Genomic DNA, 17,899 nt, shown 5'->3' on the forward strand with positions numbered 1-17,899 from the left:
TCTGGAATGCACAACTCCAGGAAGCAGCAATACCCCAGGTTCCATACTAATGGCATCCCAAGCAGACCAGTCTGGGGCCCCCTGAGCTATGGAGATGCACCAACTCTGTCCTGTAACAGGCCTTTTATTCAATACTCAATGGACATAGTTTTACATGACAACAAATAACATATCTGCATTATCATTCTTAATAATCTAAAATAACACAATATTCAAATGAATGTGCAGCCAAGCTTTATTTAACCAAAACATTACTGATGGATATTTAATTGCCAGTACTTCTTACTAGAAATGCCCTGATGACCTACCTCCTGCTTTATTTATGCTCTTAATTTTTTTTGCTCCCCAATTATTCTAGGTCCCTGGTTTATGAACTTACCCTATCTCACTTAAGTATCTCCTAGCTCTCCTGTCATCTGCTCCCTATTCTCAGCCAAACAATTGGCTTACCACTACAGCACCAAAAGTCCTTTCCTTGATCTTGCCTCTCTCTCAGCATAAGGCTCCCTTTGTCCCCAAATCCTTTCTGCATGGTTTCTGAAGTGAGCCACCTACAAGTGCTGCCCACATTTCCTGGCTTCTGGTCCTCCCCTTAACCTGCCACAGTCTGACTTCTTTAGCATGCCCCTAGTGAAACTTCCTTCTCTGACAATTTCAGTGAATCTACAACCTTGTATGTCATGACCTGCCACAATGTCTCTGTGCAATAATGTTCAGAGTCATCTGAAGGTATTTCAAAGACACGAATTCCAGTGGCCCACGGTGAGATTCCCTATCACATCTGGCATTCTGTATCTTTATCTTTAAAGATGCAATTTGTATTTTTAATGTATTCCCCAGGTAATCATAATGTGCAGACAGGTTTGGGAACCACTGGACTACACAATCTTTGAAGCTCTTCTGGCATTCAATTCCATATCCCTGTTTTTCCCTGGTTCCTCTAAGATCTGAAGGCTTTTTCTCAGTTGCATTTCTAGGAACCTCTTTCTCCATTTCCCCTGAATGTTATATTCCCCAGCTCTGGCTTTCATACTCTCCCCAATCTATCATTTACCGCAAAGGAAATAAATTCATTATCATTTAATGAAAACTGTTCCCAAATCTATGTCTTTACCTCTTTTGAGCTTTAAATACGTTATTTCCAAATCCCAGAGAGAAATTTCCACCCAGATGTAACACGGCAAAGCCAAACTCAACCTGTCTATTGAAAGGAATTATCATCCACAGGTCAAACCAAGTTATAAATCTTAGACTCAATCTTCAACTCCTATTCTTCCTTCTGACAGATATCAGCAGATCCACCAGTTTCATCTCTGAACTACCTCTCAGACCCACCCCTTCCCTGACCCACATACACTACCTACCTTGTCTAGTCTCATCTCTCACCAGTCTAACTGATCTCTATCTCTTTAGTCTCTGCAATTAGGCTTCCTGGAGTCATATCCAGCTTCATTAGTCTTTGCTGTATGATCTTAGAAAGTCACTTATTCTTTCTAAACCAGTTTGTACAACTGGTAATAACAGTGCCTTTCATTAGGCTATAAGGGAATTTAGTACGATAGTGTGTATAAAGTCCTTTCACAGTGCCCAGGTGGAATAAGCACTCAATATATAGTAGTTATTAACACATAAGAGGGAAGAACACAAATTCACAGTATATTTCCAACTTGTCACCATCTACTCTCCAATGTCTTCACCCTCCCTAATCCCCAATATACCCACCGTTTCAAGCTTAAACAATATTAATATGTATTACATATAGTAACTTTTACTATATGACATTGTTATGTAATATTATGCAGTATATATTCTATAATGCAAACACATTATATCATATATAGTTATACGTAACATGTTAACATCATTCATTGCCACTAATATTTACTGAGCCTTGTTCTAAGGACTTGACTTGTATTCACTCATTTAATCCACACAAGAACCCAATGAAATAGACAGTACCTCACAGTACTGTTACCCACTTCACAGATGAGAAAATTAATGCACAGAAAGGTTAACTTGCTGAGCTGGTAGAGCAAAAATGCCTTTACTCTTCTGACCTTTGGTTATAATGTTCTACCTGTAATACTATTTTATATCTGGAAAAACCAAATTCATCCTTCAAAGCCTCACTCAAACATTGTTTGCTTTCAACAGGCAGAATTAACTACTTCCTCATCTATGCTCCCATAAGTTTGTTCAAAGACTACCGTACTCCCTGCTGTATTTTAGAAGGATCAACTGTCTTCCCAACCAGACTGAGTACAACTATCTTATTCATTTTTAAAACTAGGACAGTGCCTGGCAAGGCGTAGGCTCTCTACAAATATTTGGAAATTGCATTAAAAGTTGAAGTTAAAAAAAAAAAACAAATTTTTTATTATTTACAAAGAGTCAGGAGAGCAATTTTAAAAACCTAAAACAACAATACAAAGTATTTAGACCAAGTTTCCTATCATTTTTATTTAAAAATTACATACCCAATTTTACAGATCCTCCAAAAAGCGAACCTTTATCAAAAGCATCCTTCCAAGTAAATGTCAAACAGATCTTGATAAAAAGAGAAAAAAGAGAAAATTATGTTACCTTCCTGGACCTCATCAAATACGTCTCTTTCGAATAAAAATCCACAATGTAGAAAAGGCAAAAGCTTCAACCTGTCTAAAACAGTATCTTCTCTAATCAATCAACTCCTTCTCCTTTTTGTGGACCATAAAATTTTCTCTTTTAAAAGTAAAAAACTGGCAGTAGGCTATTTCAAATAGTCATTCTGCCTCAGTAAATGCACCTATATTGTCTTCTTCAGAAAACACAACCTTACTCATCTTTACAATTACACAGTGGCTTAAACAGTACAAGTACTTAGTAAATGACTGTCAAATAAGCCAAAAGAAGTAAAGGCAACAAAGTAAGTGCTACAGATTTCCTAGAAGATAAAATTAAAAACTATTCCATGATGGCAAAAGTAGGAGAACGTCTACCTTTGGAAGGCAGGATGAGATGATATTTTATTTCTTGATTTGGGTGGTGGCTATACATATAAATTCACTTTGTGAAGATTCAAGCTACACACACGACATGTTCACTTTTCTGTATGTATGTTATACATGAGTAAAGTTTACTTAATTAAAAAACTGAATTTCACTCTTCTAAAATAGTCCACATGTGAAGATTAAAAAGATCTTAGCCTCTTTTATTTATATACCACAATTATTACAAACCTTTAAACTCTGAATTAGAGAAATTTTCAATACACACCCAAACTTTCAAACTGTAGTAATTCTAAATAATAAAATTGAAAAAGGAAAAAAATAAAAATAAAAAATAAAAGACAGAAAGAAAAAAAAATACACACCCAAACTAGAGGAAAAAACACAAGGAACTCACACATACCCATCACCAGTTTCAGCCTTCTGCCCTTCTTGGTTCATCTAACCTCACTTCCCAACCCCACTTCCAACACACACTCTTTTTCCTGGAGTATTTTAAAGGAAATCTCACCATATTATTTGATCTGTAAAAATTTTAGTACCAGAATGTTTAAAGTATTTTTTATAAAGTAAAATTTAGAAATGTCACACAAATTAAAAACTTTTAGCAACTCTCCCAAATAAAACTGTAAGAAATCATTAGCCTTTTCAATATCTAGCCTTTAAGAGAAAGTAAAATTGACATCCTTATAGTGCAATATCTAATCATAAGAACATTTGCAAATTTATATGCAAATATAACTTGTGCAAATAATTTTTAAAGCACACAAGCTAGACTAATACTTCCTGAATCACAGTTTCCTATTTTATTCTGTAAAAACCAAAGGAAAGGACACCAGAGATTATATTAGTCTACAGATTCTATCGATTAAAAAGTGCAATCCAACACCCTGCATGAGCCACGAAGTGACTGAGGAATGACATGAACAGAATTTCCAGGAGACTCTTCAAAAGGATATAGATTCATATCAGATGGGCTTTACAAGTTTCTAATTTGTATTTTAAAAGTCTCATAAAAACTTAATGACAGTGAAGAGGCACCATTTATTTTAGTAAAATACCACAGGCAGGAGGAAATGGGTGATTCACCATTATCATATACCTTTAAAACAAATTAAAGACTTACCTGGTTTTCAGAAAATGGAAATTTGAGTTCAATGGAACAGATCTGGTCATAATATCTAAAAAACAGAGCAAATTTGTTTATTTTTCTTTTTGTCTCCCTTCCCTGAGGAGACATATCAAAAAAATATTACTAAGACCCATGTAAAGCAGCATACTGCCTATATTTTCTTCTAGAAGTTTTATGATTTCAAATCTTACATTTAAGTCTTTAATCAATTTTGAATTTGTTTTTGTGCATGGTGTGAGAAAGTAGTCCAGTTTTCCCAACACTATATACTGAAAAGGTTGTCTTTTCCCTATTGTATAGAAGATTAAGAGGTACCAACTTCCAGCTGCAAAATAAACGAGTCATGAGTTTGGAATGTAGTCAATAATTATGCAGTATCTTTGTATGGCAATGGATGGCATCTAGACTTACTGTGATTATTTTGAAATGTATAGAAATATCGAATCACTATGCTGTTTGACAGAAACTGACATAGTGCTATAGGTCAATTCTACTCCAAAAACAAACAGAAAAAGAGATCAGATTTGCAGTCACCAGATAAGGGGGGGTTTGGGGGAGGGGGAATTTAATCACAGCAGTCAAAAGGTACAAACATCCAGTCATAAGATAGGTAAGTACCAGGGATGTCATGTACAACACAATAAACATAATTAACACTGTTGTATCTTATATATGAAAGAAGAGTGGTTAAGAGAGTAAATCCTAAGGGCTCCATCACAAGAAAAAAAACTTTTCTATTTCTTTGATTTTGTATCTATATGAGATGATGGATGCTCACCACAGTTACTGTGATAATCATTTCATGATGTATGCATGTCAAATCATGATGCTGTACATCTTAAACTTATACAGTGTTGTATGTTAATTTTATCTCAATAAAACAGGAAGAAAAAACTGTAAAAAAATAATTAATTGATAGATTAAATATAAAAAGAGGTCAAAATGTAAAATTACCAGAGCTAAATTAAAGATCACATAGATTTATGCAAATAGAACCGATTTAATGTGGGGAGGGAGTATCTCAAGTGACAGAACTCATGCTTAGCATGCAGGAGGTCCTGGGTTCTATCCCCAGTAACTTCTTTAAAAATAAATAAATAAATAAATAAACCTAATTACCCCCACCACCACCAAAAGAAAAACAAAGGATTAGTTTAAGAATATACCAAAATTACGCATGCTTACTTTGAGTGGCCCACAAATCAAATTTCAATAAGCCATTTTAAGGTTTATTAATATAATATTTTAATGGGTAAACCAGTAGCTAAAATGCATGCAATGAAAACACTGTCAACAAAAATGTAACACTAAAGAAAAATATTTATTACTATTACTGGCTAAAAGCAAACTAACATCTGCCTAGGAAAACAATGTGTTTCTTAAAATACTATTTCTTATTAAGGTAACTGTTTATATCCAGTTAGGCAGATTAACACCTCTGGTAAACTACTGATCAAAAACAGGTTTACCAACTTTCAAATATGACTTGGGTACGTCCGCTCCTGCACCTGCCCGTCTCCACCACTGCCACGCAGTTCATCAAAGATTCCACTCTCCCTTTAAAGTAGACTGTTTCCTAGCCAACCTCCCAGTCTCCTTTCCTCCTTTCTCATTTTCTTCATTTTCTGTCCTCCACACAGCAGCCAGAGAGACCATCAAACACGAGGATGTCTTCCCCTATCAGGCTGACCTTTGAGCTAGCAAAGCGATTGAGGGGGCAGGGGTGTGGGTGGTTCAAGGCCAAGCTTTCTTCACAGGCCTCCAATGTTTTTTCCTTCCCTTATTATCTCCCTGCCCCTCCCCTCAACCCTATCACCAGGGCTCTTTGCAATTGTTATTTCTGAGGTCAGGTTTTCCGGAGGGGTGGGACCAACATGTCAGAGATCAAGTTTTTGGCTGGCGTGGCAATGAGTTTGGTTACAAAGAACAACTGAGCAATTAAGTAAACACACTGAAGCTAATGGGAGTCAGCTTTCTAACTAGCAGAGAAAGGAGCTACCAACACGGGAAGGTAGGAAGCTAGAAGAAATGCTATGGCTTTGGGTCAGAATTGGAGGTATCAGTGTGAATTCATCTTTTAATATAGCATAATGTAGATATAAAAGGAGGTATAAATATGAATGTGTGTGTCTATCTCCTAAATGTATATGCTTATAAGTCCTAGAAGCAATAATACCTCAGTAGCAGTAAGCACACTTGGAGCCCAGATAAATAGTGCTCTGCATTAAAGGAAGCCAGTGCTTCTGAGAGAATGGTTGGCTCCATGGCTGAGGCTGAAAATTCAAGAGTCAAGCCTAAAGCATCCAGCTATGCCAGAATGTTAAGGATATACTCAAAATATGAGGACACATCAAAAGAACACAAGAACTAGCTTTAAGCAGCTCCCATGAGCCAAGTTTAGAACAATTTAAATAAATAGCAAATCATAACCCACTGAGGAAAATTCTAAAGTAAACAAAATAGAGGAATAGGGAAAGCTCTACCCTACAGTACAATGACAAATAATAAATCTAGAAGAAATAATGAAGTTAAAAAGTCACCATTTGGCACCTTTCATAATATAATATCTAATTCAGGTAAAATCACTAATGGAAACTAAAACATAAAAGTTTGACAGAAACAGGATTATTACAAAATCTCAAAGTACCTCCACACAAAATACTTACTAATTAGTACAACTTATTTATTAACTGTGAGGTCAAGAAACCTAGGAGACATCATCTCAACAAAGTGATAAAAGTTAAACATTACCAGCAATGGGACAAATCAACCTCGTGTTTTTCCTGATATGCACTAAAAAAAACACAGCATCACTCTGGTGGTACTACAGCCCCCAAATGCATATTCACAAGAAAATATGAGGGAAAACTTTATTGAGAGACACTCTACAAAGTAACTAGCCTGTATTCTTATAAAATGCCAAGGTCATGAAAGACAAGGAAAAACTGAGGAACTATTCCAGACTGAAGAAGACTAAAACGGCAATTAAATGCAACACAGAATCTGCGATTAGCTCCCGGACCTCTAAACATTATTGGGGGAATTAGCAAAATTTGAATGAGCGCTACAGAGTAAATGGTAATATTCAATCAATGTCAATTTCCTGATCTTGAAAATTGTACTGTGGTTACGTAGTAGAGTATTCTCACATTTAGAAAAAGAACTCTGAAGTATTAAGTGCTCAAACCCTTTAATGGATTCCCATTACACTTTAAACTACATCCAAAATTTAGACAAGGTCTGGCACTACCTGGCCATCATTCAACTCTCCAGCCTGATCTCAGAATATTCACGACACATTCTAGTCACTAAAATTCCATGCTCTCTCCTGGCTCGGGGCCTTCGCACATTTTTTTCCTTGTACTTGGAAACTTTCTTATCACAAGTTCCCATTTCTCTTATCCTCATTCATTCATGCATTCAACAAAGATATACTAAGAATTTACTATGCACCAAGCAGTTCTAGAACATAGGAATTCAGCAATATATAAACTTTTAAAACTTTGTGCCCTTGTAGAGTTTACTTTTAGAAGGGGATACAAAACAAGAAAAATGAGTAAAAATTTAGTATAGCAGACAGTGCTAAGTGCTATGCAGAAAAATAAAGAGGTGAGAGGGATAAGGTATGTGTATGGGGTGAGGTGAGAAGACTAGTTTTTTTTTTAATAACATGGTCATTTGACTACACAGAAGAAAAAAATAAAAAATCTTAACACATCAATAGTAGAGAAGACATGAAGAGGTGATGAGATATGAGAGAAAAGCATTACGAGTCAAGGGAAGAGCAAGAGCCAAGAGTACGCCTGACAGTACCCCTGCCACGATAAAGAGGCATGTGACCACAAAGCGGGCACAGGAGGAAACAGCAGGAGATGAAATCAAGAAATAATGATGCCTTGAGTGCAACTTGTAGGACTTTTGGCTCCTACCATACAGAGTAAGAGAAGGAACCATCAGCAGATCTGGACAAGAGTAACACAAGCCAATCTATTTTCAGAGTTGCCCTGCCCTGGCTGCTGTGTGGAAAACTGACTTGCAGGTGTGCAAGCACAGAAGCAGAGGTGAGTCAGGAAGCCACTGCAGAGATCCAGTCAAGGGAGAATCCCCAGTGGTGGCAGAAGTGACGCGCAGTCGATCTAACTTCTTGTTTAAATTAGTTCCCCTCTTCACAACCTCTCAGGCCTTTGCATTTTTCCTTCAGAGAACTTACCACAACTGGTAATATATTTATTTGTGGGATTACGTTTAATGCCTTTTCTCTCAAAGGATTCTAAACTCCATGAAAGTATGAAGTGGGTCTGTTCCTTCCGTTTCACTGCTAGCTCCAAACAAATGAATCAGTAAAATGCAGTGTCTAAAAAACAACTTTTTTTCTTATCTCCAAAAAGTAAAACCTAAGATTCTCTATTTTGGGAATGAACAGGAGCTACCAAAGAACATGCCCATAGGTGAGAATAGCAAGTACCAAGGGCCTGAGGCCACAGTGTGCCTAAGGGCATGCACATCACAGCAAGGAAGTTGATGTGGCCACAGAGCAGGGATTGGCATACTTTTTCTGAAAAGGGCTACTCTAGGCTTTGCCAAGCAAAAGGTTAAATCAAGGATAATATGCAGGTACTTATATAACCAGAGAGAAAACTCTTGCCCTGCCCTGTACCATTTTTATCTGGGTTGGACCATCTCAGATGGTGAAAACACTAGGTACACAGTTGTCTAACTGCCATTAGCTGGAGACTCTGAAGGAAGAGTACCCAGTCTGGTGGCGAGAAGTCCAGGGGAGGGAGGTGGGCAGTGGCCAATACAGTCCGTTTCATCTCTGCTCCAGCGACACACGGATTCTGGCATGCCTTCCTCTCCTCCCAGAATCCAGCCATCTCAACTTTGGCAACTGGCACAGATGGCAGGAGACAAGGCAATTTGCTGTGTCATCAATTCCCAGTTTGAGACTCCACCATTCACTGCTAAGCCATTGCAAGCAGAAACCCAACATGTAGGTGGCACCAGAGCAAGCTCTGGGCAGCAGAGAGGCATGGCCACAGGCCTGGGAGGAAGACACTGGAATAAAGGGCAGGATGGGGCAGAGGGAAACACCCCAGCTAGGTCTCCAAGGTTCACAGTGCCAACCGCCAGTGGTGCCCATGGACCACACAAAAACAAGCAGCTGGGCAGGCCTTAGTCTGCTAACTTCTGCTTAAACAGAGCAAAGAAGGAAGTAGTAGGAGATAAAGCTACTTGCTCTGCAAATGGATCAGGAAAAAAAGAAAGACTAAACAGAATGCACTGAAGTTTTTATACCTATCCTTTTCACTCCAAAGCTTTTAGAGTCAACTCTCAAAACCTGAGTTTTATTGGGGAAACAGTTCATTTATACCCTATATTTAAAAGACTAGAAGCTATGTGATGGAACCCTCAAAGTAAAATAGCTGTCTCAGGACAGGTCATGTAACTTCAAGTGTAAGTACTATGGAATGGCAGCCATTGGAAATCTGACTCCATAATATGGAGTAAACGTCAACAGAGAGACCAACTAATGATTTTCAAAAGAAAGCAACCATTGCTAACTGCAGGCAAAATGCTGCTCCTACAGTACCACATACAATGAGCTACTCCTTCGATGTAATTCCACCATATCCAACCCCACATATATAGTTCAGCCTGGATCTCAGGTATCAAAGTTCTCTAGAGAGGGAACCGAACAGAACAAGAGACTCTACCACACCCCTCTCTCTATCACTGAAATATGCTTTACTATATCAGCAGACTCTAGCTCAGGATATACCTCTCCCAAAGTAGACCTAGGCTGCAAGTTGTCCACTAGTGGGAAGATGGAAAGCCAGTATGCTATACTAGAGTAGAAAGGAAAACAAACACACACACACACAGTCAGAAATAATACTGCAAAGAACTTGTACCGTTTAAATTTTCACTTATTTTTAAAATAAAATCTTTATCAACTATAAAACCCTAATTTCCAAATAAAATTAACATGCTATTTTGGTAGGGGAAAAAAAAAATCTTAAACATTCTTAAAAGGTGTGATGCCATAGTGGGCAGACCTCAGGCTTCCAAGTCAGACAGCTCTGCGTTTGATTTAAACTCCACCAACTCTTAGCTGTTTGACTATATGCAAGTTTCCCAACCTCTCTAAACCCTTCTTAAATTGAGGGCAACCTCACTTAATTTAAGCACGAGGAACAAAGGATAAAATATAAACTAAATGCTTAAAACAGTACCTGGACACATCGCACATTGTGGACAAATGGTAACTACAGAGTACTTTGCAACTATTCAGAAGTGTTTTATACTTTCTCCAGTATTTCATAAAACTCAATCACTTTAGAGCAGATATCTAAAACTCAACTCTTAAAAATCTCATGAAAAGGAAAACAAAATGAATATATTTCTTTAAATATACCAAAAATAAGAAAAGGACAAATTTCCGCTAGAAATTCTAGTTTTTAAAAAATGTGTTTTTAGGGAGAAAGGTGTAGAGATGAGAACAACCAATCCACTTAAGACAAAGTGATACTGCCATGCAAATTCACATAACCCATCCAGCGCCATTCAGTATTTAGGGCTGAGCAATCCTGCCTATCAACCTGAGAGAGAAACAAGAGAATCCAAAGAGTGGGGCCATATAATGGTCAGAGTTAATAGCTGTTCCCTGAACCTTATTTTCACACTTCCTTCTTTGCTCAGTTTATCGCATGAAGAATCATTAATAAAGCACTGCTACAGCAGAGTGTAGTAGAAAGTAAATAGTTAGGGAGGCAAGAGGTCAAGATCTTAGTCTAATCCTGCCACAAAGTTAATCAGTTGTGTAGCTTAAACCCGTATGCAGAATTTTCTGAGAGAGGATTCTCTCTCGGGTTACAAAGAATGAAGATAGCCCTGATAAGCTATTTTATTTATTAAACCTTAGAAAAGTCAGAATACAGAAAAGCAAGGATTTTAAATCTTCCTTTAAATTTTCATGTTTATTCACCTAAGCAGAACAAAATTCCTGAGCCAAATTAAGGTCTGCTAACTACAGACACTCTTTGAGACCAAGGGTCAAGTATTAATGTATCTTTATAGTCACCACACTATTTGATTAACAGCAGCAACGTCACTAGGGTTAATATTATTTCAGTATCTTCAACAATCAGAATGTAAGCAAAAGCTGTGAAGTAAAATGGAACAGCATTTTCTTCCCTGATCTATAAAACACCAGTACTTGGAAAAAAATTCAGAAATTGAGACTAGTCCCATCAACTTTATTTCATAAATGAAAAAGGTACAACCATAATGCAACAAACTAGATGCTAACCCCCAAAAAAGTGATAAGACAAATCTATTTAGAAACTTTACAAAATCTACATTAAAAACTCTTGAGCTAAAACAATACTAAAATTACAAACTATTAGAAAATGTCAGTGAGAATACTACATATCAAAACCAGTGGGATGCAACCAAAAGCAGACTTAGAAAAAACATACAGTCTTAAAATAAATGTATTGTAAAAAAAAATGCAAAGCTAATCACTCAATTGAAAAGATAAAACGAAAAAGAAAAGTAAATGAGAAAGCAGAAAACAAACAAACAAACAAAAAATAGATTTGGTTTTAAAAAAGGAAAAAGGTGGCTTTCAGCAAATCTATCAGGGGACAAAATCATACATAATACATGCACAAAGTCAGGAATAAGGAAAAAACTGTAACTACAGATTATGAGGAGAATAAAACATTTTGCAAGGACCTCTGTGTGACAAAAGATACCACATACATAATGATGAGACAAGAAACAGATCTGAAGATGATATTTGCAATACACATAATGGAAAAAAGATAAATAGCCAGAAAATATACATAACTCTTAAAAATCAGTAAAGGAAAAAAAACAATCAACATAGAAAATGGGCAAAGAAAAAGAACAGGCAATTCACAGAAAAAGAAACTAAGTGGCCAGTAAACCGAAGATGCTTGACCTCTGAGAAATCAAGGCAATGCAAACTAAAACCGGGTACCATCTCTCATCCATCAGTTTAGCAAAAAGCAATCACTTTCAATTATTAATCAGTGAGTATTCCCAAGGATGTGAAGGAAAAAAAACTTCACTATTACCTGTAAACTGATACAACCACTGTAGAAATGAACATGTAAATATCCTATTCCAGCTAAACAAAGAGATCTAAATAAACAACCTACTCTACTCTCCCCCAAAATTCCACAAAAAAGGGAATAAAAAATTAAAAAGATGTAAACGCACAAGGACAAAGAGAACGGGAAAGAACACAAGAGCACACAAGAAGTTTCATGGAATTTTCTAAAAGGTGAAAAGTGAATGAATGAAGCAGAGAAAACAAACTCTAACTGCCTAGAGAGAAGGGAGCCAAACGATGCAGAGAAGCTGGACAGGATCTGAATTCTGAAGAAAAGAGGTATCACTCTCGAAGACAAGAATTAAGTGTGAGTCTGGGAAAGAGGTATGGTTGAAAATCTTTGAAAGAAACCTCTGGGCTTCCAGATCCTCCATGAGGAGGGTAGGTTTACTCTCAGGAAAATGTCAGCAATATCACACACAGCTCAGCAGGGAAGAAGGGGACTGGGAGCCTATTGTTGGGAATGCTAATCACCTACATCATTATCTCCTTCCTTCCTAGTAGAAAAGCAGATTTTAGCTGGATATATGACTGCCCTTAATAAAAATCCCTTTACCTATCCTACTGTTCTATGAGATGTGGACATACATAATGGCCAATAACAAATGAGCAGGGTGCTGCAGGGCAGTTTGCAGGAAACATCCTGGAAGCTAAGTACCCTGCCTCCTTTTTCCCTTCCTCCATCTTCCTGTCTAAAACTTGGGTATGACTGTTATCTGGACCCTGAGAACAAGGACTCTAGGTTTTACAGAGCAGATCACTGGAAGGAGCCTGAGCCTGATGAACATCACAGAACCACAATACCATTCTTGGGCCATCAGAACTACCCATCTACCAACTTTTTACACAGGAGTAAAATCATTAATTTAACTGATAATTTGAAATCTACCATACACAGCTGAATCCAACCCTAATACAGTAACACAGATGACATAAAACTAAAATAGATAATATAAAAAAATGCATACATGATTGCTGAAATCGACAACCTCCACTCCCCCTGATCAAATTTCAGAAAGCTGACAACTAGGCTTTTTCATGGAAGGAGACTAGGAGCTTTCTCTCTGAAAACACTAATCACCACAAAAGACATGGAAGCTGATATCTAGAGCTTATCCCCGCCCCCCAAAAACCAGCGGGGTTTCCAGCTGATCACACCTTAGTTTAATGCTCACTATTTACCAAGGCTCTTCTAATCAATTTGTAGTTAAAGTCACTTGATAAAGGATGACATTCACTCAATATTATAACACATAAATATAGTTTTAATACTATAGTTAGTAATAAAAAGGCAAGTCCATTACCCGACCGTATGTGGAGCTGTGTAGCAGTACTTATCAAGCTAGCCTCTATTCTTCAGGAATTAGCTTAAACCCTCTTTTTCAAAAATTTTATTTAAAAGTTTATTAAGTTAAAAATATGTTCAATTTACACAATTATCCAGACACAATTATTAAAAGTAAAATATCCTGCTTGACTGAACACCCCCCAACTGTTTGATTTTTACAGCAAAGGTACACACCTCCATTATAAAATTTTACAGACTGTAGTGTATCTATTAGCTTACCCTAACTCCACTAGAAGAGCATAAAGTGAAAAAATGTGCTAATTTGAGGACAATATAGAGGTGACTAAAGAAACAGTTTCAAAGAGACTGTCTCTGCAATATCCCCATTTATTCCTAGGAAAAGACCAAAAGAATGAACAAATGAATGAAGTTTTAAACTTCACAGAACCACTATTCACCAGTCTCTCTTGTCTGTTAGTCTTAAATCCATGCACCAAATGTCTCTGAACTCCTCCTCCTGACTCAAGCTCCTTAAGGGTTGGGATCAAACCTAATCGATTCATGTGTTCATTATACCAGAGCTCATGTTTTTTTTTTTAACACTATTAATGAAAAATCCTCACTGAATGCTACTCATGGCCACATAAGAACTGCTTGGGAGTTTTTTTTTTTTTTTTCTTTTACAGAACATTAATTCTAAAGAATGGCTAAGTATTTATAGGTTAGCTTAAAAAAAAAGTTTACATTAAGTATCAACCTAGTGATCTTTGCAACCCAACAGTCTTATCTTTAAAATTGACACCAATGGGTCATAATCTCTCTGAGGGATCTATTCAGTATCCTGGAGAACCAGCTCCTCCCCAGTCCATACTAACATTACTTTAATCCACTGCGCATGGAGAAGTTAAACCAGCAGAGTGACTCAGACAGGGTAATTAAATTAGGCCATTTCCCATCATTACACATGGGCACAAGCCAACCCAATCAGAGGCCTTCCCTGAACTTTCACCAGGGCAAAAAAGAAACACACTCTTATGTAAGATCCTGAGCATTAAGACCACTGTAATTACAGGAGAGCCAGTAGCCATCTCTTCCAATACAGGAACAAAGCTCTCCTAAGAAGGAATCAACCTGAAGGCAAGATGATCTCCAGAAATGCCTAAAGCTAAGGAAGCCATATTCCTTGACTTTTCAGTTACTAGAACAGGCAAGCTAGTTTAACCTGAGCTTCTCCTACTTGTATCTTAATACAGCTGTGTTTTTCCTGTGAAACAAGGAGAATATGCTACACGTAGGAAATGAGTTTATTAACAAGGTAGACGAAAAAAATTTTTTAACTATAAAATGCTTATAAAAATGTTCTGCCATTCTAACTGGAAAAGTACTACCAAAGGAACTCTAGTTAAATACAGCATGAACTCAATAAACATGGGCTAAGAACACAAATTTACTCCATAATGTGCATACCTGTTTGTGAATAAACTGATTCCAAGCAACCTATCATGAACATTCTGTTACTCAAGTTTAATTTCAAATAATGGCAGCTCCTAACCTACGGAATTCTACGTGTCACTTGATTACGAGGAACTTAGGAAAATGACTCGTTTCAAGTGGACAGCAAAAACAAGTAAAGTAATAAAAGTAAAATAAGTAAAAAAAATTTGTTCCAGTGTCCCAATTCTGCCACCTTCCTCAAGCAACTGCTATTATGAAATCCAAATCACACCAACAAAGTTTCGCGGCGATGCAAAAACGGGAAGAGACAGGAGTCTCAGAGACCCCCAAAAAGTGAAGAAAACTAGTTCTGGGTAAACGTGGCAAGAGACCTCAGTACGTGGCAGACCCTTCCTCCCAGGTTGGCCTAGGCCGGGCGGACCAAAGGCTAGGGTGGGCAGCCAGCGGAAGAGGGTAGGGTGACCGGCGGCCTGCGGGGCGGCTCCTGCTCGTCAGGAAGGAATGCAGACCACACCTACGCGCCCGGCCAAGCCGGGGCGGGGCGGCCGGGCCTGGGCCGTGGGTAGGAAGGAGGCAGACAGGAAGGGCGGAGGAAGCAAGGGGAGCAGCAGGCGGCCCACAACCTCCCCGGCCCGGCCCCGGACCAACCTCAGGAGCGTCTCGAGCGCGCCCTCGTGCTTGTCCAGCGGGCGGCCAAGCGCCGCGCGGCGCAGCTTGCTGAGCTCCTCGGCCGCGCGGCAGTACTGGGCCTGCTCCTCCCCGCCGCTCGGGTAGGTCTGCTGGATGAACTTCACCAGCGGCTTGGCCAGGTCCACCTCCGAGGTCTTTTTCAGCTGTACTGAGATGAACGTCGCCATGGCGAGCGCCTCAGCCGCCCTGCGGGCCAAAGAGACCACGAGACGGCGACGAGGGCCAAGGCGCGCGGGGCACTGAGCCGGCGGACGGGTGGACTGACGGGCTGACGGACGTGCGCTCGGCCTGCGGTTGGGATCCGGCCACTTCCGGGAGCTCCCGCGCAGGCGCACTCGGCGCGGCGCCCGCGGTCACATGAGAGCGTCCGGACGCCGGCGCAACTCACCTGGGCCCGCCTCGGCTGAGGCGTGAGTCTTTTCTCCGCAGACTGTATTCTCTCCTTCCTCCCTGTACTTCGGTGGGTGGACAGAGCGCTTTTATAAAAGTGTAAAAGTTAACTATTTTGTGTAAAAGTAACTATTTCTCCACTCGAACTATTTCCTCGCGGAAGTACTCTTGTTACTGCCACGTGCGCGAGTTTGCGACGACCTCAGGGTTATTGTGATCTGTGGTAATTCTTTCACCCGGCCGCGGTGTACAGATAGGAGTGCACGATGAGCCTGGTAGGCAAGGCCCCAGCCAGTGTGCAGCTTAGTCAGGCAAGGACGCAGAGAGTAAGGTGCGCCAAAAGAGTATGGTACAAAAAGCAGGGTGCTTGGCATGTAGGATATTAGGCTCCCTTGGAAGAACTTAAAGCAATAAAAATAAATAGGTAATTAGAGGAAGCGTCTCTGAGAAGCTGAGCTTTAAAAGACCTGCAGTTTGAGAAGATACTTGACATTAGGAGAAAGAAAGAGGGGCACAGACCAAGGGGCAAAGGCCTAAGAGGCAAGCACTGCTCACCTTCAGGGAGGGAAAACAGTGTGACAAAAACTTAAAAAGCAAAGAGAGAATGGGATGAAGCCCAAACTGGTTCTGCTCATCCCATGACAGGCCAATAAATTGGGAGATGAGGTATTGGGGCAAGGAATAACGACTTTATTCAGAAAGCTGGCAAACCCCAGATAGACAACTAACATCCTGGAGAACCATCTTCCCCCAAGTCAGAATTCAGACTCCTTATACTAAAAAGGGGAGAAGTTGGTTGTTGCAAACTCATTGGTGTTGGGATCCCTTGTTCTTGCAAATGTCCACGTAGGGTCAGGTCCTGGTGTTCCTGCAAACCTCCAATAAGACAAATGTTATTTTCTATCCTGCAATTTTACATCTTTATATGAATGGACAAGTGTTATACCCTTAAAGGTCAAAACCTTGAGAATGGGCTATCCTGTATATTTTAGGCTATAGGCAACATTCTTTCACAAAAGGTGCAGAATCAGCATGACTCAACACAGGGGAACAGAGCAGAGGGTTAAAGTCAAAGGAACAGATCTAATAATGGAGTCAGACTTGTTCTTTTCTATTATATAAACAGGCATCAAATCATTCAGAAACTTGTAGGCCAAGTTAGAGAATTTGTATTGTAAAATAAATGGAAAGGAAGTTAGAAACGGCATTTAAGCAATAGTGACATGATACAATTCAGACTTTTAAAAGGCTACCTTGTATATCAGTCTGATAGGATGTAGTGTGAGGTTTGCAGTATGATCACCTATGATATATTCCAGGCAAAAATGTTTAACTTTACTTTGTCAGTTCTTTGCATCTAACACATACTTTATGAGAAATACAGGGGAGAGAAAAGCAATCTAAATGATACCGCAAAAAGTAACCAAACCAATCCCGAAGGTGGAACATTCTGCAGGATAACTGGCCCCATCTCTTAAATTTGAGGGATGTAGAGTCTAGATTGAATCCTGATTTGAACAGACCATCTATAAAATGCATTTTCAGGACAATTGAAGAAATTTGAATAGAGATGAACTGAATATGAGATGAAAATGTATTGCCATGGAAAAGCGGAGATCATTAACCCAAAAGAACAAGTTACAAAACAGTATGTATGTTACCGTATCTCATTTTGATTACCAAGTGCCCATATGTGTATTTTACATACTATGAAAAAAGGTCCAGAAGGATTATACCGTAAGGTGCTATCAGTTGTAATCTTTAGAAGTGGATATATATATATATTTTTTTAAAACTTAATTTTTTGAACACTTTCA

At 38.8% G+C, this 17,899-nt stretch overlaps 1 protein-coding gene and 1 long non-coding RNA gene across 5 annotated transcripts in view; one reads left to right on the plus strand and one right to left on the minus strand.

The window, feature by feature from the left end:
• The window catches only part of PDCD6IP (programmed cell death 6 interacting protein), a 57,756-nt gene extending 41,751 nt beyond the window's left edge, over nt 1–16,005 (minus strand). For both annotated transcript variants that reach the window (XM_045520144.2, XM_010959664.3), the window contains exons 1-3: nt 15,651–16,005; nt 4,114–4,168; nt 2,478–2,547 (exon numbers count right to left, since the gene is read on the minus strand). In XM_045520144.2, coding sequence (XP_045376100.2) covers nt 2,478–2,547; nt 4,114–4,168; nt 15,651–15,859 — 334 coding nt within the window. In that variant the 5' untranslated portion in view covers nt 15,860–16,005. The remainder of the gene's footprint in view (nt 1–2,477; nt 2,548–4,113; nt 4,169–15,650) is intronic.
• A 159-nt stretch (nt 16,006–16,164) lies between these two features.
• LOC105072649 (uncharacterized) overlaps nt 16,165–17,899 on the plus strand; it is a 38,072-nt gene continuing 36,337 nt past the window's right edge. For all 3 annotated transcript variants that reach the window (XR_006726660.2, XR_012500115.1, XR_835635.3), the window contains exon 1: nt 16,165–17,730. This is a non-coding gene — a long non-coding RNA (uncharacterized LOC105072649). The remainder of the gene's footprint in view (nt 17,731–17,899) is intronic.

This window comes from Camelus bactrianus, chromosome 17 (genome assembly GCF_048773025.1).
Source record: "Camelus bactrianus isolate YW-2024 breed Bactrian camel chromosome 17, ASM4877302v1, whole genome shotgun sequence".
NCBI classification, from domain to species: Eukaryota; Metazoa; Chordata; class Mammalia; order Artiodactyla; family Camelidae; genus Camelus; species Camelus bactrianus.